Source organism: Zonotrichia leucophrys, chromosome 1 (genome assembly GCF_028769735.1).
Source record: "Zonotrichia leucophrys gambelii isolate GWCS_2022_RI chromosome 1, RI_Zleu_2.0, whole genome shotgun sequence".
Classification (NCBI taxonomy): Eukaryota; Metazoa; Chordata; class Aves; order Passeriformes; family Passerellidae; genus Zonotrichia; species Zonotrichia leucophrys.
The window spans coordinates 76,062,727-76,080,957 of NC_088169.1; the positions used below are offsets into that span (position 1 = coordinate 76,062,727).

The window sequence follows — 18,231 nt, forward strand, 5'->3', positions numbered from 1 at the left end:
TTAGAATGCAAGTGAATCTTAATCACAGTACCAAAAAAAATTATATTGTGAAAGGACAGAGGGACATCAGTTGTTTAGACTGTTGAATTCCTTCTCTTTTACACTACAGAAATACTGAAGAAGAATCAGAATCCATATTTATCACCAAATAAAATGTCATATACCCTCCATGGCCTCTCAACAGATTTCAGAACGTTGATACATTTTGGAAGCAAGAAGGTATTATTCAGATTTTCCTGTTTCATCCAGAAGTTGTAGGAATATTTACCAGTCTTTAAAAAAACACTTTTATGTTAATATACTAATTATATAAAAACATAATTATATGTTTGTCATAAATTAGCCCAATTTCTTTTACACAAATCTTCATAGCTAGGCTGCTCTGCACCACAGTCCAATCAGATACCATAAAAAAGAAGAGTAAACTGACAGAGTTAATGCTCCACACAAAAGAGATACTTTTCTGAAGAAACAGAGGTATCCTTTGCATTGTAACTTGGGTTTTCTTTGTGGAAATATTTCAAGAATAATTCTTGAAAATGAATTATTTTTTAGGTGATAGAAGATGTGTACCTACCAAAATGCTGCAGGAATTCGGCAAAGAGATGGAACATGGGAAAGTATTCATCTTCTTGCCTCTGGTATTTAAACTGCCAATGATTCGTGAATTGAAAAGCTGCTCCAAGTAGGACCGAAGAACTCTCATATCAAAGTAATTATCTACACGACCTCCATAAATTGCATTTTCAAACAAGCCATGAACAAATTCCCACTGAAAATCTTTGGAACCTACAAATTAATTAATTAGTATTAGTTTTGTATCACTGAATAGCATTGCATTGTAAGCATTTCTTCTTGTCACCGCAGTTCTTCAGGGTAAAAAGAAGAGATGAACACATCAAATAATTAAATTTTATTAATCGTTCTTCCATATGACCAAATAGTAAAAGCTGCAGGAACTTGAAAGAGTTTGTAAATATTTGACATAGGAAAAATGAAAGTGTGTTGCAAATGAAATATTAGAAATTTTTCCTTAGACTTGAAGTGCTTTTTGAACTAACTGGTTATATGCATTTCAGAAATTATGCTATTAAAATTTTAATTTTGTGTTTCTTTGTCATAAATAAAATTTCATACACTATTTTCTACCACAGTACCATCTGATCTCATAAAATAAACTGACTGATTAAACCAAAAGCAGATCATGCTTCAAATAGGCAAGATTACTGGAAATGTTATCTTTCAAAAAGAGTCCAAGATAGAAACTTTGCAAATCATTATGAACCATATAACATAGCAAAAAAATGAAAGCATGTTAATAATAATTTCCTGGTCAGGTTGATGTTGCATTAGATTACTCTGACCCAAACATATCCCCTAAGTTCAAAGAAGTGATTTTTCCTCCATTCTATCATTGTTGCCCAAAATAACTACATGGCACAATGATCTACTTGTGTCCTACGGCTTTCATGACCAGGTGAAACTTGATCAGAAAGGCAGTCCCTAAAGTCCTTGAAAGGGGAAAGTGGCTACTGTAAGTGGGGTTTACTGGTGGTAACTTTGTTTCCTAATGCTTCAATCATTCCCTCATAAGAAAAGATATTTTCACAGTCATAATTAATGATTATCGTTGACATTTATTGATTCAATCTCTTTACCTCTCTGTGTGGTTCAAGTCTGCACAACTAAAGTCTGATTTTTAGAAGTATTAACGATCCACAAATCCCATCTAAGTCAACAATCATAAATTATCTCTACATATCAGTTCCTAACTTTACTTGGAAATTGTACAAAATGCAAGGAGTTAAAAAAAACCTGCCTTTTTTTATTTTTCTATATTTTTCTTATATTAACTAATATTAGAAATTCCTACGCTAGTTAACAGAACAATGAAGTGGGATCTATCTGATACCGAGTTTCAATATGAAGAACTCTTTCATATTCAACTCACAGTCAATTCATTTTTTAAATATTTAGATGAACTCACACTGAGAAGGAAGGGACACGCAAGATTTCATCTTACAGGCAGCCCTGTATTTCCTATTTCTTCCTCTGGACTCAAGAAGCTGAGCAGCATACTCCCTGGGCACCAAGAATTATTGGTTTGCCCAATCACCCAAAAAATGAATTTATGATTCACTCTGTTTTACTAGTTTTGCTTACGGATGATGAGCTCTACAGCATCTCCACTTTTATGTGAGTGCTATAGAAAGATAAAGCTCCTCATGCAACATCCCTACTAATGGGACTTTCCCTAAGAAGTGACTTACCCTCAAAGAGTCCATCAATAATGTCAAAACCAGCACGGAGATCAGACAAAGAAAATTCATAAAACTTGGTCCAACCCTATCATAAAAGAAACCCAAAGAATTTAATTAGTGATCATTTAATCAAGGATGATAATGAGGTAAAATACCAGTATCATGAGGTCACTGAATGCTGTACAATACTTAAGGAAAAAAAAAGAAACAACTTGTGTCCTCTAAAGTGCATTTTTTGAAAGATACAAGAGCAGTAGTATAAAAAATTCAGTTGTAACAGTGCATTTAATTTTATATACTTACAAAAACCAGAATCCATTGAGTATGGAAAATATAAACTTAAGGTTATTTTATTTCCTGTCAATATTTACTTCAACTAAAACTTGCTGACATCTGAGACTAGATCATGCATTGAATTACGATTTTTTATTTCTGAGGGCCTTTTTTTATTTCAATATACAGACAGGATTTTCATTAATAGAACTGATTCTTCAAATACAGTCTTTAAAATACTCCCATCACCTTACTCCTTAATTCATGTCACTTATTGTCTGACAAAAAAATTATTAATTACTGCTACTATTTCCATAAAAATGCTGACCACCATATATATTTCAATCATTTGCAGTTTGTACCTCCTTTTTGTTCTTGGGGCATTAGTTTTTATGAAGCAGGAATGCATACTGTGTATGTAATTCTCACACAAAGCTTTCAGTGTAAATGGATAAGTGTAAATAAATACTGACATATGAGACATCATTCAGGAAATCCAAATTTCAATGGTATATCCTGTTGCTCTATCCTTTTACAGTGTACTTTGCATATGGATGATAGCATAGCAACAGTGCACATGATTCATGATGAGAAATGCAAATGTGTCAGCCACATGCACACGGCCCAGTGAGATGAATACAGCCTGAGGTCAAGCCTGCAGCTGCTGCCGAGGTCACAAAAAACTATCAGCCAGCCACCCTGAAGGTCATACTCTGGAAAGATGTGCCTAACAGTGCTATGTACATGAACCCAAAACTACTCAAATTCATTATAAAATGCAAGAGCTTCTACCTGAGATTAGCTACCGTCCATCAATATTAATACAAAATAATTGTGAAATAAAAACTCATCACTGTATACACATTTGTGCAGCTGAATTAAAGAGAGCCCTAATCCTATCTGTGTTACTTAAAAAACTGGTGCCAAATGAACATGATTTTGGACAAGAACAAAGGAAAATTCATTCACTTTACCACCTTAATTATTTTCATCTACTGTACTTCTTGAACATTATATTCAAAAGCCTTTTTGGTTGCAACAGGCAACCAACCTCAAAAAAATCACAAAGTCAAAACCAGCAAAAAACTTTCAAACTTTCCAGACTATGGCAGATCAAATCCTTCAGATGACAAAGTAATTTCATATCTAGTCTATACAGAAGAAAACAAACAAGACATAAAGTAGTTTGCTGCTTGGTGTTTATTTTGGTCTGCTTAATTTAAGCATCTTGCAGCCAGAAAAAATGTTCACTTTAATCAAAAATTTAGCTAAGGTAAAAATGCATCTCTGAAAATCCTTATAATCCTTGCAAGAAATTAATCATTTCCCTTGTTCTTCCTTCTCCTTGAAGGAGTTTGTACGAAGAAATTGTAGACAATGTCATCTCTTCCTTTCCTCCAGTGTCTCTTTTCATTCAACTGTGTTTCCATAATATTTTTGCCTATCCCAAGCAAACAGGATTCACAGAATCTTTTCCACACTTCTGTAGCAGTATCACTTAGGCCACAAATCACAAAATAACCCCATGGAGGCAGAAGCAATTTTCAGAGGGACAAGAACTGATGTTATCAGGATCTTATTTTGCAATGAATTCAGAGACAATAAAGGAAGCAGAAATATAAAAGTTTTTCTCATTTCTGAATATGACCCAACATATATGTGATGAAAAATACTTCTAAGTGTAAAAGCTAATAAATAGGGCAAATTTTTTACAATATAGCAAATAAATTACTACCTGAGGGATATAATTTCTTCTTTCTTGGCATACAGCATGAAACCATGCTAAACAGAAGAGAGAATGTGCTCTTGACAAATTTCCCTTTTTGTTGATTTGTTCTGGTGTCCAGGATTCATAAGTTCGCAAGAGATTTTTTTTGAGGCCTGGAGGTGCCTGCATTGAAAGGAAAAACATTGGCAAAGACAGAAAATCTGGTATTTTTATGTGTTATTTTCTTAGACTATAACCTGGAATTTGTAACTTAATGAAATGACAAACAGTACTTAATAAAATAAAATTTAACAAGAAAAAAAAATGTAATAAATGGCCTAAAACCAGAATGATTCTATAGTGAAAATAGATATACTGAAGGAAATGGTAACCAGGACCAACTTATAGGACTGTACTACACTAAAATAACCTAGTGGTAGGTAATGTTCACAGGCACTAGAAATAACTGCATTTAAGGTGTAGGCAGTAGCCAAAATCAAAGTGCTTAAAAGTAAAAACAACTGGATACTCAGCTATTCTCAAATTATTTACAAGTCTGAAGAAAAACATAAATTTTAAAGATATTCAAATTACAATTTTGTGTTTCTAAAATATTTGTTGTTCTTTCTTTCCTTTGAAAAATGGCAACACAGTATTGCAGTTTCTGTACCATTGAAGATCTCAATATAAGAAAGAAGGTACTGCAAAAACTTTAAAATACCTGCAGTCAATGTAAAAGTGTAACTATTTCAGCTTCTATAAAGTCAGCAACATTGGACTCTTAAAGGTCAAAGTTTCCTGTATTAGCTGCAGGCAAAATCTCCAGACTCCATTATCAATGGAAGACTTAGAAGCACTCCTACTAATGATTTCCATTTTGGACATCACTGCCTAAGTGCATTCATGATTAGACTACTTTCCAATCAGTTGGAGGAACACAGTCTCAGTTATTCCTTAAGCTGAGCCATTTCAAATGCAAAGCTCTCAATTTTGAGAAAAGGCTTTTAACTGTATGTTGTGCTGTATGGAAGGAGAGTCAGTTTTTGTTGAAAGAGTCCAATGAATATAAAGCTCTAAGGCCAAAAAGGAAAATAAGGAAAAGAAACTGGGATTCTGTGATCTTCAGATGAGGCTATTAATCAAGGAGAAATTCCTTGTTTTCCATCCATGTAACAACACTTGAGTAGATTTTTAAGAAAAAGTGACTAAATGCACAAAATAATCTGGAGCACAAAACAGAACAACTAGCTCTCCGATGTAAACTTATTTTCAGTTCATACTTTCATTTGAAAAAGCATCTAGGAAAAATAATATTTCAAGGTAAACCCATATTTTTTGTATTGCATGTAATTGAAGTATAAGGTAAAACCATTTATACTATCTAAACATATAACTTGTTATACATCAAGGTGCATTCAATGTAAGAATCTAATAAAAGCTTTCCAGACAGATCTTACTTCATAAGTTATTTTCAGGCTTGATTGAAGCAAAATTGGAGTAAACTTTGGATGAACTTCCGTAGTAAGCCAAAGACGAAAGTTTGGTTGAGGGTGTAATGTATTCAGTTCCTATTAAAGAGATGTTATATATTGAAATAGGCTTTGAGGTGATTGGGGGTTTTTATACATAGAACAGTATTTACAAAAGTATAATATCCTGGATTAGAAAGTTAGGTTTATTTAAAAAATCGACAGTTGGTTATACACATAAAGTTATAGTTCAAGATGTGTTGCCTCCACACATTCTATATCATTGCTGTGCTCAAATCTGAAGTTCATCCTAGCTGTGTCAAAATATTTGCACCTTTCTCTTAGATACTAAATTCAGTACATAAAAATATAGAGCAGTTCTTTACTTCTTTTAAGTACAATAACACCAGAAGGCTACATCAAAAATGATGAAGGCTTGCAATGTGGTCTGCATATCAACAACAGAACTCAATGACTTTCAACACCAGTATAGCTATATTAATTTCTTTTTCTTCAAGTATTTGTTGTATGAATCCTTCATGTATCATGATTCACAGAAAACTGAAGATTGGAAAACTGAGTTCTAAGAGAAATACTGTCAAAAGTTATTTCAAATATAAAGGCTTCACAAAAATACATAATTATTGAATATATGGAAACACACTGCTGGTGCTTTACGCTCAGTTGAAACCCACACATTCATCATCAGACACCAAAGTTGCCTGACAAGTGGTTTCAGAACAAAGTCAAGAGTTTTGTGTATGTGTATTGGAAAAAATTTAGCTCAGAAACCTCTTGAAAGACTTTCTTACAAGCCATTCATTCTGATAATCTCTAGACCATAATTATTATCATTTTGTTTTCAGTGTTTTTAGTAAAGAAAATAATCTGAAAAACTGTTACTTGTTCAGCTACTTAAGTAAAATGACAACTATATGTGGTATACAGTGTAATGGAATTGTGAAGCTTGGAAGGAACTACCAGAGTCTGCCTACCCCAACTCCATGCTCAGAGCAGAGCCAGATACAAGTTGCGCAAACCTGTAGCCAGTCAGGTTTTCAGAATCTCCAAAGATGGAGACTCGGTAGCTTCTCTAGGCAACTTGTTCCAGTGTTTGACCACCCTCACACTAAAGTAAGTTTTATCATACATTTAAATAGTATTTCCTGTATTTTAGTTTATGCCCATGGTCTCTTGTCCTGTCATGGGATACCACTGAAAAGGGTCTGATTCAGTCTCTTTTATTCTTTCCCATCAGCCAATACACAAAATTCTAAGATTCCCTCTGAGGCTTCTCTTTCCCAGGCTGAACAGTCCCATTTCTCTCAGTTTCTCTTTGTATGATACATGCTCCAGTTCCTTCAGGACCTTTGCAGCCTTTTACTGAACTAGTTCCAGTATGCCCATGTCTGTCTTGCACTGGCCAGCCCAGTAGGGGACACAGAACTCCAGGAGTGTCTCACCAGTGCTGAGGGGAAGGACAACCTCCCACCACCTGCTGACAACATTATCTTAAACAGTCCAGGATGCCAGCAGTCTTTGCTGCAAAGTCATTTTGCTGGCTCATGGTCCCCTTCTTACACACCAGGACTCCCAGACCTTTTCTACCAAGCTGTTTTTCAGCCAGTTTGTTCCCACACTGTTTGGGTGGCTGAAGTTACTCCTTCTCATGGGAAGCACTTGCCATTTCCCTTTGCTGACCTTCACAAGGTTCTTTTCAGCCTACATCTCTAGTCTATCAAGGTCCTTTTGAAGGAAAGTACACTCATCTGTTACATCAATCATTTCCCTCAGGTTTTTTATCATCTCTGCTTGCTGAGGATGCACTTTGTTCCATTATTCACCTCATTAATTAGGATGTTAAACAATGTTGGTCACAGTATCAATGCCTAGAGCACAATGCTGATGACTGGCTCCAACTGGATTTTTTAATGCTGAAAGTAACTCTTTGAGTAACACAATTAGGCCATTTTCAATCTACCTCACTGTGGTACACTTGGGTCCACATTCAAAGACTGTGAGAACTGAATTTCTGTACCTGGATGGAACTGACTTATGAATATGCAGCAGTCCCTTGAGAGGATGTTCAAATGTAAGAATTACATAGCCTCACACTTGGTAATGGTATGCAAAACAGGCAAGGGAATGTGCAGAGTCAAACATCAGCAGATCTTAGTATATATTAAGCTCAGCAAGAAGTTTAACACATTCAGTATTACGTTCATGTGGAAAGAATAAGACCCTCCTGACACATATATCCATATTTTAATACTTACAAGATCTGAAATTTTGTATTCAGCAAGGAGCTTACAAACACTTCATTACTGTTGACTGCCTTGTTCAGACTACATGACAAACACATCAGTGTTATCTTGCTTTGCCTGTCCATTTTTTCAGAATGGATTATAGGAATGCTGAAGGTACGTGCCACATGGTTACTGTGAGACAAATGACAGACTCCAAGCTCATGTCCATGGACTATGCTTTACAAAAATAACTGAAAACTGGAAAATTAAGACTGTAGTAACTGTTGAAGGAATTCCATGATTTTCTTCTGAATTTCTTTTGAGGATTTCATGGTGATGTTCATGAAAAGTATATCATGTAAAGTCAATTTTAATTAGCAAGTTAGTGATTTTATATGCCAAAAGTGCATGTTTCTATAAAATATGAGACATTTTAATTTCAAATTAGCAAAAACCTCCTAGTGACTCAGCCTGAGTCTGCACTTCAAAAAAAATAAAACCTACTAAAAAGAAAGTCCTAGAACTAAGGAGGGAAAATTTCAATCCAAGCACACATAGATTCATGGTTCATGAAAAAACATGGGTAGTATCCCATAAAATACCAGAAGTCCTAACTGGAGCATTTGCTCACTCCCTGTGGTAGAAATACTGTACATCGTACAAAAATTAAAGCACTCACAAAAAGAAGGGAGCTGCTTAGATCTGAAGCAGTTCACCTTACTCACGACTGAGAAAACCACAAAAGTATATTTTTAAACTGCAATTTTAAACATCACCATAGAAATGCCTGAAATGCTCCTAGAAGGTTGCATACTAATTTTGTTTGGTTTCCCATATCATCTTCTCTATTCACCCTCACCTTCTCCAATACAGGAAGCCAAGATGTAACGAGATGCAGGTTCTTCAAACACAGCCATTCTCCATTCTGAGCACACTCTCTTAAAGTTTGAATAGCCAGGTCAGCTTGGCCCTGGCCCATGGCAATCTGAAATGACAGACACAGTTGTATCAAGAATCTCTCATACCTCATTTAACAGTTAAATACAACTTTGTGTTTTCAACTTAGGAATACATACTTTAAAAAAAAGAGTGCTAAAGACAACCAGAATTTTCTCTAATGTTATAGGTTACTAAAGTAGGGAAAAGATTAAGGAAAACAAGTTCTTCTTTGCAACTTATCTAGCCAGTTTCTGTACAAACAACATTACCTAGTCTTTTAATGGAAAAAACCATACATCACTCGGTGACAGTGATTATATTCTCTGGGAAGTCAAAAAGTAATTTAAATAACAATGACTAAAGTGCATTACTGCAGAACTGCAAATATAAGAGAGAAATGAGAACTAAGTTTCTTTTGGCTAGAAGTTAGGAGTACTTCCTTTGAAGAGAAATACTCAATTTGCTGGGATATATGAATAGTTTAACATACATTCCTTTCTTCACTTTTTATAGTACCACATTAGTTCTACCTTACAATCTATTTGGAAGATAAAGACAACAAAAAACCCTGAACCAAACAAGTTGAAAATAAAGATGTTTCAGCCAATGCAAAAGGTCTTGTCTTGGTATTATGATTCTCTGACTAAGTAGAACTGTCCATAATATCTTAAAATAATTGAAAATAGCCAAAAGAAGACAGCTGAAAGTCACTAGCAATACAGTAGCAGGCGGTACAAATTTAGCAGTCTTTTCATTATCCCATGTGAGAAATTTATCAGCAGAGAAGAAAATTCTATCTTTTATGTTCTATTCAAATTACATGAGAAAGTGTAGGAAAAAAACCAAAAAATATTCTCATTAGTGTTACAACTTTCAAGTGATTTAACTTTGAGTCCTGATCCTTAACTGAATACCATACTATGTTGCATTTTGAAAGTCCAACATATAAAGGATATTTTAGAGATAAACATGAATATCGATGTGGCAGAGTAAGAAATATGCATTCTGCAATGTTCACAGCTAGATAAGATAGCAGTAGGATTTGAATATTTACAGTTTGATGGGAAAAATATATTATACCAGTTTATGTTCCAGGAAAGCAACAATTTCAAGGACTATTTAAAAACAACATTAAACTCGACATTTTCCATTTCTATGCTAACCAGTTATCAGCTAGATAACAACTTCCCTCCCCTTAATATGTCAAATGACAGAAGGAAATAATATTTTTGAGAAAGTTATAAAGCATATTGGTACTGTGCATTGGGAATATTAGGAAACCACTTGATCCATATAATAATTTTAATTGGAAAGGATCCTGGAAGGTATCAAGTCCAATCTCCTGCTCAAAGTAGGGCCAGGTACGAAAGATTAAATCAGGAACTAAGGGCTTTGTCCAGTGGCTTCCTGGAAGCCTTCAAGGATGTAAAATATCTCAAAATATTTCACAGAATTTCATGAAATACCTAGCTATTCACAAGCACTGAAGACCCAATTTGTGTTTTCTATCGAAGAAAGAAATGTGCAAATCCTATAAGCAGAGGAGATTATGAAGTCTAGGGTTTTGTTTTTTTCAGTTACTCCACACCAAGAAAGATGATGCTGCAGCACGTATAACAATTCTCAGCCTCTTTTGTTCTTTTCCATCCATCTTCTCATTTTTTCCTTCTCCACACTGGAGGAATGTCTCTTATTTGGATTCTGCTTTTGAGAGCGTGACTAATGTGTGTCCCTTCTCCAGTCCATTTTTCCAGTGGAATGAGAAGTTAGTGTCAAGACAGGTGGGAACAACAAAACAGCACAGACACCAAACTATGATTTTACTTACTAACTTTCTTGGAAAACAAAGTAAAACAGATATTACTACAAAGTTTTACACATTGTAGGCTTTAATCACTACACTTATCTAAGACTGACCTGATGGTAGCACTCAGTATTTCTTTCAACACTGGCAAGTTCCTGTAATTCTTGAGAAGGATCAGCACCAGGAGAAATTATTATCAAGATGGGTTCAATTTCCAGTGTCTCTTTATACAGACGTTTCATATTCAGAGGTGATGGAGATAATTCTTTTATTCCTGTAATTAGAATTAGAATTATTATGGAAATAAAGTGACTATACATGATGGAGTGCTTCATTATCCACTTAAGAGTTCATCTGGCTGTCAAGAGTTCTGTTCATGAGACACCATAAAACCAGTTTGAAAATGAAGAAAATATCCTTACAACATGCAGGTAGGTATTAGGCACCCCATACTGAGAAGAAAAATATTTCTGGATTTCCAGTTTGACAAACTGCAGTCTTTATTTAGAGTGTAGTCTTGAGGAAAACATACAAAAAGAGAGAAGTGGAGTGAGAAGCTATGCTATTTGCTAAAAGTCATTGCAGTGTGTATGTCCACATGCAGAACTTCTCTCTTTACTGCTTTGAGAGCCTTAACTATTCGGCTTACACGGTTCTTGGTACTATGATTACTTACATCTATTTTTTGTTTTAATATACAACTTAAATGTCTACAATGTTGACCTAGTAAAGGCAAGGTATTTATACATGAGGCCAAAGATACATGTATAACTGATTCATAAATTAAATAGTGTTGACCACATATTTTCATGCATCTTTAGAGCAGCATTTAACCAATGTAGCATCGGGTGCAACAGGAAATCAGAACATAGAGTAAGACAGAAGAGCCCAAATCAGTGACATCTAAGCCACAACTACTAAAAGATGCAATACACACTTCCTTGAGGATGCAGTCTGTTTTCAGACTTGAGCTGTTGTTTGTTGCACATAGAACAATGCCATATCATTTGTACCATAGAATCATGGAATAGTTTCTATTGAGACCTCAAAATCATCTGGTTCCAATCCCCCACCATGGGCAGGGGCACTTTCCACTAGACCAAGATGCTCAGAGAGAGCCCTGTCTAGCCTGGCCTTGAATGCTTACAGGGATGGGGTACCCACAACTTCTCTGGGAAATCTGTTCCAGTGCCTCCCTACTCTCACAGGAAAGAATTTCAGTCTAATATCTAATCTAAATATTCTCTCTTTCAGTTTGAAGTTGTTCCCTCTTGTTCTGTTACTACATGCTTTCTTTTGAGCCCCTTTAAGTACTGGAAGGCTGTTACCATGGTGCATTTGTTTATAGCATGTAAAATAAAGAAATAAGCATGCATCAGGTGTTACAAAATACCTTAGTAGAAAATTCTTATGAACATTATCCTCAAAAGAAATTATTTTATTCTCTCTTCACCCATAAATTTCAAAATATAGGTAAAAGGTGAGAAAAGAAAAAAAAAAGGTCTGGATAAAACAGAATTGAAAGGCTTTCTTTTAGGATATACAGCTCTTTTGGAATTCATTTTTTCTCCCAGGAAAGCTGCCAAATGAGATGGGAAATTTAATGGCTTCTTTTAGAACTATGGGAAACAGTTTGTTTAAGTTGTTTCAGGGCAAGGACACTCAAAAAGACAAGGCAGAAAAAAACTACGAAAAAATATTCATACAAGCATGACATTTTTTATTGGTTAGAAAGTGCTAGTCAGGATTTTGCTGATCTTACTGACACACATGAAAATCTGTGGCTGATTTGTGGATGATTTCCCGGTTTTGAAAACCCAAATAGAGTCCATGGTATTCTGCCTTCATTGGTGAGGCTGTAGCTTCACTCATCAAAAACAGTCCCTTGTGCAGCGTTCCTCCAAGGAACTGGCCTCAACACAAGTAATTTATGTAATACATTAAGATTTGGAAGACAGTAAGCAAGCAAATAAATTTACTCTGCACTCAGGTCTCTGCTGGCTTTTGAGCCACACACGCTGTAGATCACCCTTGTCATTTGAGTCCAGCAGGCAGGGACATTGTCAGCATGGGCCATGTCACCATGACCCACATACCCTCTCTACCTACTAATAATGTTTGACAGAGAAGCTATACCTTAATGCTGAAAATCCCAGTCTGGCTGACAGATATGGAGCCAATTTTGAGCAACAAATAATGTCCACAGACAGCATAAAGGAGTAAGATAAAGTGACTTTTAAAACTTACAGTGCTTACCCTGATGAGACACTCAAAACTGCTAAAAACTGAAGGAAGGATTTTGTGTGCTGTACTGCAATATAAAGGCTATTTGGCATACAGGTTTCAAACTCTGGATATAATAGATATGAGAGAGGAAATTGACTGACTAGAATAAATAGACAACTGTAGCATTGAACCACTCTAAATCATTTTTAAACAGATAGTGTATTTTTAAACAGACAGTAAAAAGTATTACAGACCAAGAGCTCTACAAAAAATGACTGATATTGATGAAATAATCTTTTAAGACTCGATTTATAAAATCTCAAACTTATTGGTCTTTAAATGGTAAATTACATAAAATAATATTTATGGAAAATCTGAGTCTTAAGGAGAGTGCTGCAGTGTAAAACTTAGAGAAAACCAGTTATCTTCCTTTCTTGATTACTCCAGTGTTCAAGAATGAAAAGAATTTGACAGATCTTTTTATTACATTTTCAATCACTGCGCAGAATAAACCAAACCATTTTAAAAGCACTTATATGAATATGTCACAATAAGAAAATCAGCAAACCATTTACAGTATATTTTCATACACTAAAACTTAGGGATTCCATGAGAACTATTATATAAAAGTGGAACATAGCACAAAAAAACCTATTTAATTGTTGTGCAGAAATACCCTGGTGAAAATTTAACTTACCTAGGGCTTTACATGCAAAAAGAGCCATGGCACTCTGTAGTCTGTCTGGTCTGACAGCCTGGATCACAAGTACCTTAAAATAAAATACATTCAGAGGAGATGAGTTATACATAGTGATAATTTAAAATGCAGCACTCTTGTAAGAAGGATGAATTCTTTGAATTTATCTTCAGAACAAAGTTATTTTCTCTGAATATCTAGAGCTATCTGATCATTGCTTTCCAAGATAATTGACTGCAATTGTCCTTTTCTAAGTAGTTTGTTCTATCAACAGAATCAGAAGATAGATCTATACCTAATGTCTACTTGTAAGCTACAAACTATTCTACAGTATTTCAGAAGAAAAGTAGCTATGTGGGTAGCTAGAATGACAGAAAGCACACTTAGCTTTATACTGGCATCTAAATTCTGTGCACATATAGAGGCAGCAATGTCCTACTTGGAATAGAAATATTTCTGGTTTCAGTTCAAACTAATTTATGAGTGGCACATCAATCTAACAATGTAGTTTCAATACATTTCATAATCAGAAAATTCTTAATACTTTCTGTAGAAGAAACAAGATGCACTGATCATTCCAGACTTACTTTCCTATAAAAGCAGACATTTTCTGACAACACACTGCACACATAAGAAGTGGTCTTCAGCATTTCATTGAATTAAACATGACTCAGAAAAATTCCTTTCCAAAAGGGTTTGTTCCTAAATTGCATCCATGCTATTTCAGAAATTTCCCTCCTCCACAAAAAACTCCAAATAGACAGTAGATATGAGCCAATCAACATGGAACTACACTGTCAAATACCCCATCATTCCTCTGGATGTTTTCATATAAAGTAACTTCAAAAGAAAACCACAGCATCATTTGAAAGTAAGTAACAACATATTTTTTCCATAAACACAAGTGTTTATATTTTTCTCTTCCAGTGGAAAACAACCTTCAGGTTGAGGAAGGAACTTGCCTTTCTCGTATTCTTGGTGTGTTCTTTAGCACCAGCTTTTCAGAAGTAATTTTTCATTTCTTCTATTCTATAGAAGCTGAGGCTGCTACTGCATTTTGTGTCAGATGTGTGAGCTTGCACATTCAGTGAAGTAAGATGCTCAACAAGCTGACACATACCGCAGTAACAAAGCAACCATGAAAGAATTTTAATACATATTCATAAAATTAATTCTGTGAATATTTCTAAAGAATATGTTACTTGAGAGGGTGTACTGAGATGTAGATAATATATCAACACTAAAAAGAATCAGATAACAGAGAAATAATATGCACTATAGTAAAAAAATATAGAATTCTTAGATTAAAAAATAAAAAAAAAACAAGTTAAACTGCCGGACAATGTAGATACTGTCACTGCTTATAATTCAATCAGGGCTGGATGTAAAATATACTTTCACTGGTGAAGTCATAATTAATATTATGAATGGAAAGATTACCTGCTGAAACAAGGAAATTCTTTGTACAACAGCAGACGGAAAGTCTTGTTCACATACAGAGCTCTGAGAAAAAGTGCGCCACAGACTTTCATCTTCAAAGCAAAGTGTCCGATAGAGACCTGGGAGAGAAAGCTACGAAACAAATATTGTAGATTTAACTGTAAAGAAAAATTGCCATTTGGGCATTGTATATTTTAATTTATTTCCAAATATCATTATGAACACTACTCGGCAAATCAAAAAATTCAATTTTATCCTCAGAGTTAGGGAAGAAAAGAGTACATTTTAAAATTAATCACTTGTTTACCTATTCCCTGGAAAGACTAAATCTATATTTGCACTCTAATTTTAGTTTTAAACCTTAAGGTTCTTTGATTTTAAACTTTGGGCTTTACCTTTAAGCCCTTTCCTCTAATAATATCTGCTATCTGGTATCAGTAATGGCTTGCTATCAGTGCATGCTACCGATTCACTCAGTTACTCAATTTCTGTTTGTTTGTTTAAACCTCTAACTATTATGCTTGCCACACCATTATTGTGATTATTCTTGATTTCTGATTAAAGAGAAACTCTGGGTTTAGCAAAAAGCATCCTTGCCAAAGAGCAGTCAAGGGTTTTTCCTTGCTGCTGAGCTACATGCAGGAGGAGAAGAGGCTAAGACAGAATTTCAGGACTAATATTTTCCTTTAGTACCCTTCAGGATCACAGGACTTCAACATTGACCAGTGCAAGAAAGAGTTTTTGTTTTAGTTCAGTCTGAGCAATCACAAACTCTATAACACCTAAGAAGATGTACAGAGAAATCTGATGAGGAGTATATTAATTTCTGAATCAACAGTTTATGGCTTTTAATACAATATGAAGTGATTTGTGGAAGTCATTACACTAGCGAAATCCACAACTAAATATTGTTTGCAATTTTCTTCTATCATCCTGTCTATAAAAATTGTAGAACTTGCAGTATTTTCTAATCTCAGTAAGATGACAAGTTAACTCACATGCATTGAAATTCATTACAGATGGGGTAGAAATGTTAATGAAAAAGGCTCAGAAAAATGAGATTAAAATAAAAATCAAAAAACATTTGGTCTTTTTTAGGCAACTACATATTAAGCCATGGTTTCTGGAAGATAGAATAAACAGCTTAAAACAACAAAATCTTTTGTTCTGACAAATAGATATCTGAGTATTCAAGTCCAAATTGCTATCTGCCAAAACCAAAATTATTTAAATTTAAGTACAAGAGACCACATGATGTATACCTTCAAAGATGCTACTGCCCAGACTCGGTCCTGTTCTATCCAAGAGGGAACCTGGTCACGAGCGCTTCTTTGTGAATCCTTATGGAAGCAAGTTATACCACACATGTAAGCTACAAAATCTTTTATGAAACACTATATTCAGTAATAAGGTTGTGAAATCCATGTTTTTTAATAAAAACATTCACAACAGCAATCTTTCTGCTGTCTTTTGCTAAGTTCATAAATGGCATAACAAAAAAGCTACCAAAATATTTAAATACGAGACATAATGTTCACATTAACACTTGCTCAACTACTTGAGCTTGAAAATACTTTATCCATTTAGAGCATCCTTATAACATTCTCAATTCCAAGTAATTTTTTACTAATAACAAGTGCCACAAATGATTGGCTATCTGCATAGGCACTCTGAGAAATTGGCTTCAAAAAACAACTCCATTGCACACATTCGCAATCATGAAGATGGTTCTTCACACAAAGAGCCAAACACCTGAAAATCTCTGCACTGGTAATTTGGCAACAGCTCTATTTTTCTGCTCTTTAGATGTTTGGCATGGAGGAAGTTCTAAGGAAGAACAACACTGCTTAAGCTCCAGTGGAATTATCATCCGTTATTAAAAGATCTTACAGTACACATTAACCAGTCTGAGGAGTCTCTGCATGTAAATCTATTTGGATCTCTCAAGGAATGAGAAACTTCAAGAGTAATCTTAAATGCTCAGCAGAGAAAAACAGAAGCTTTTTTGTGAAAGGGTATCTCAGCCATGAGCTACAAAGTCTGAGAAACAAAACTAGGAAATTTGGAAGCGATTGTAAGAATAAATTTGACATGGGTCTGCAGTATACATTCCATTTAGGCTGAAGGGCACACAAGCACAATCTTTCCAAAACCTATGGATTGTGCCTTAGGTAGGGTAGAGGTAAGACTGGTATTAAATTCCATTATACAATCAGATCACACATTCCTTGAAAATGGCCTACAGCAATAAATACTTGACAATCACTCAGTTCACAGACATTTAATTGAATTACAGTGACTCCAGACAGATGAAGGGGGACTTCTGCAGTCACACTGAAATGCAAAGCCTGCAGTTGAGCCATCTAATGGCTAGAGAAACTGGATTTCAAGGATCATTTTAGCTACCAGCTGCCTGAGAAAATGTACCTAAAGTACAACACATACATGACTCTGGGAGAAGGAGGGATTCAGAAATACTGATTTTAGTTACAGAAAAGGGCTGAAAACGTCCTCAAACATGCAATTTCAAATTGCCATCCTGGTCACAGAAAAAATAAAAGAAAATACACAACAAAGGCAAAAAGATATTCAAATTAAAAAAACTATTTGCCATGTTCAAAAATTCTTTAATAAATTTATATCTCTATATTAATATGTGAAAAGTTACTTTTTTCTTTAATGTATGAATACAGTTAATTAAACAACATAGTAAGAATAAAACTTTAACTTTTCAGGATTAAAGAAAGTGTTCCTTATTTCAAAATATGAAAGTAAATGTAGCTTACTGATTTTCTGATGGTGTCTCCAATGATCACACCTGTAAAAGTCTCCCATTCCTGGGTGGAATAAATGAACAACTCAGATAAGTCACAGGACACCTTTAAGAACTAAGATTAATATCCAGTAGCATGTAGACAGAGCAGGAAGACAAACAAATTAAATGCTAGATTCTGAAGGAGTTCCAAGACATTTTTTAAATGCTAGGTGATGCTATCAGAATATGATTCCTTTTGAAGAATCCAAGCTAAGTGGCTGCCGTGCTTTATAAGAAAAAAAAGCAAAGGGGAAGTTCTATACTTTCTCAGCACCCACAGTTCCTACCCAGACTGCCCATCTACAGACTATCAGGAAGCAGCAAATGTGGCTGGCAAGGACACACGTCCTGCC

At 34.8% G+C, this 18,231-nt stretch overlaps 1 protein-coding gene across 1 annotated transcript in view; it reads right to left on the minus strand.

The window, feature by feature from the left end:
- Positions 1-18,231, minus strand: part of DYNC2H1 (dynein cytoplasmic 2 heavy chain 1) — a 142,415-nt gene that overhangs the window by 51,755 nt on the left and 72,429 nt on the right. Inside the window, exons 72-81 of the mRNA XM_064718467.1 lie at positions 17,850-17,900; positions 16,326-16,403; positions 15,064-15,195; positions 13,624-13,696; positions 10,814-10,974; positions 8,817-8,942; positions 5,700-5,810; positions 4,270-4,425; positions 2,271-2,346; positions 578-789 (exon numbers count right to left, since the gene is read on the minus strand). Coding sequence (XP_064574537.1) covers positions 578-789; positions 2,271-2,346; positions 4,270-4,425; positions 5,700-5,810; positions 8,817-8,942; positions 10,814-10,974; positions 13,624-13,696; positions 15,064-15,195; positions 16,326-16,403; positions 17,850-17,900 — 1,176 coding nt within the window. The remainder of the gene's footprint in view (positions 1-577; positions 790-2,270; positions 2,347-4,269; positions 4,426-5,699; positions 5,811-8,816; positions 8,943-10,813; positions 10,975-13,623; positions 13,697-15,063; positions 15,196-16,325; positions 16,404-17,849; positions 17,901-18,231) is intronic.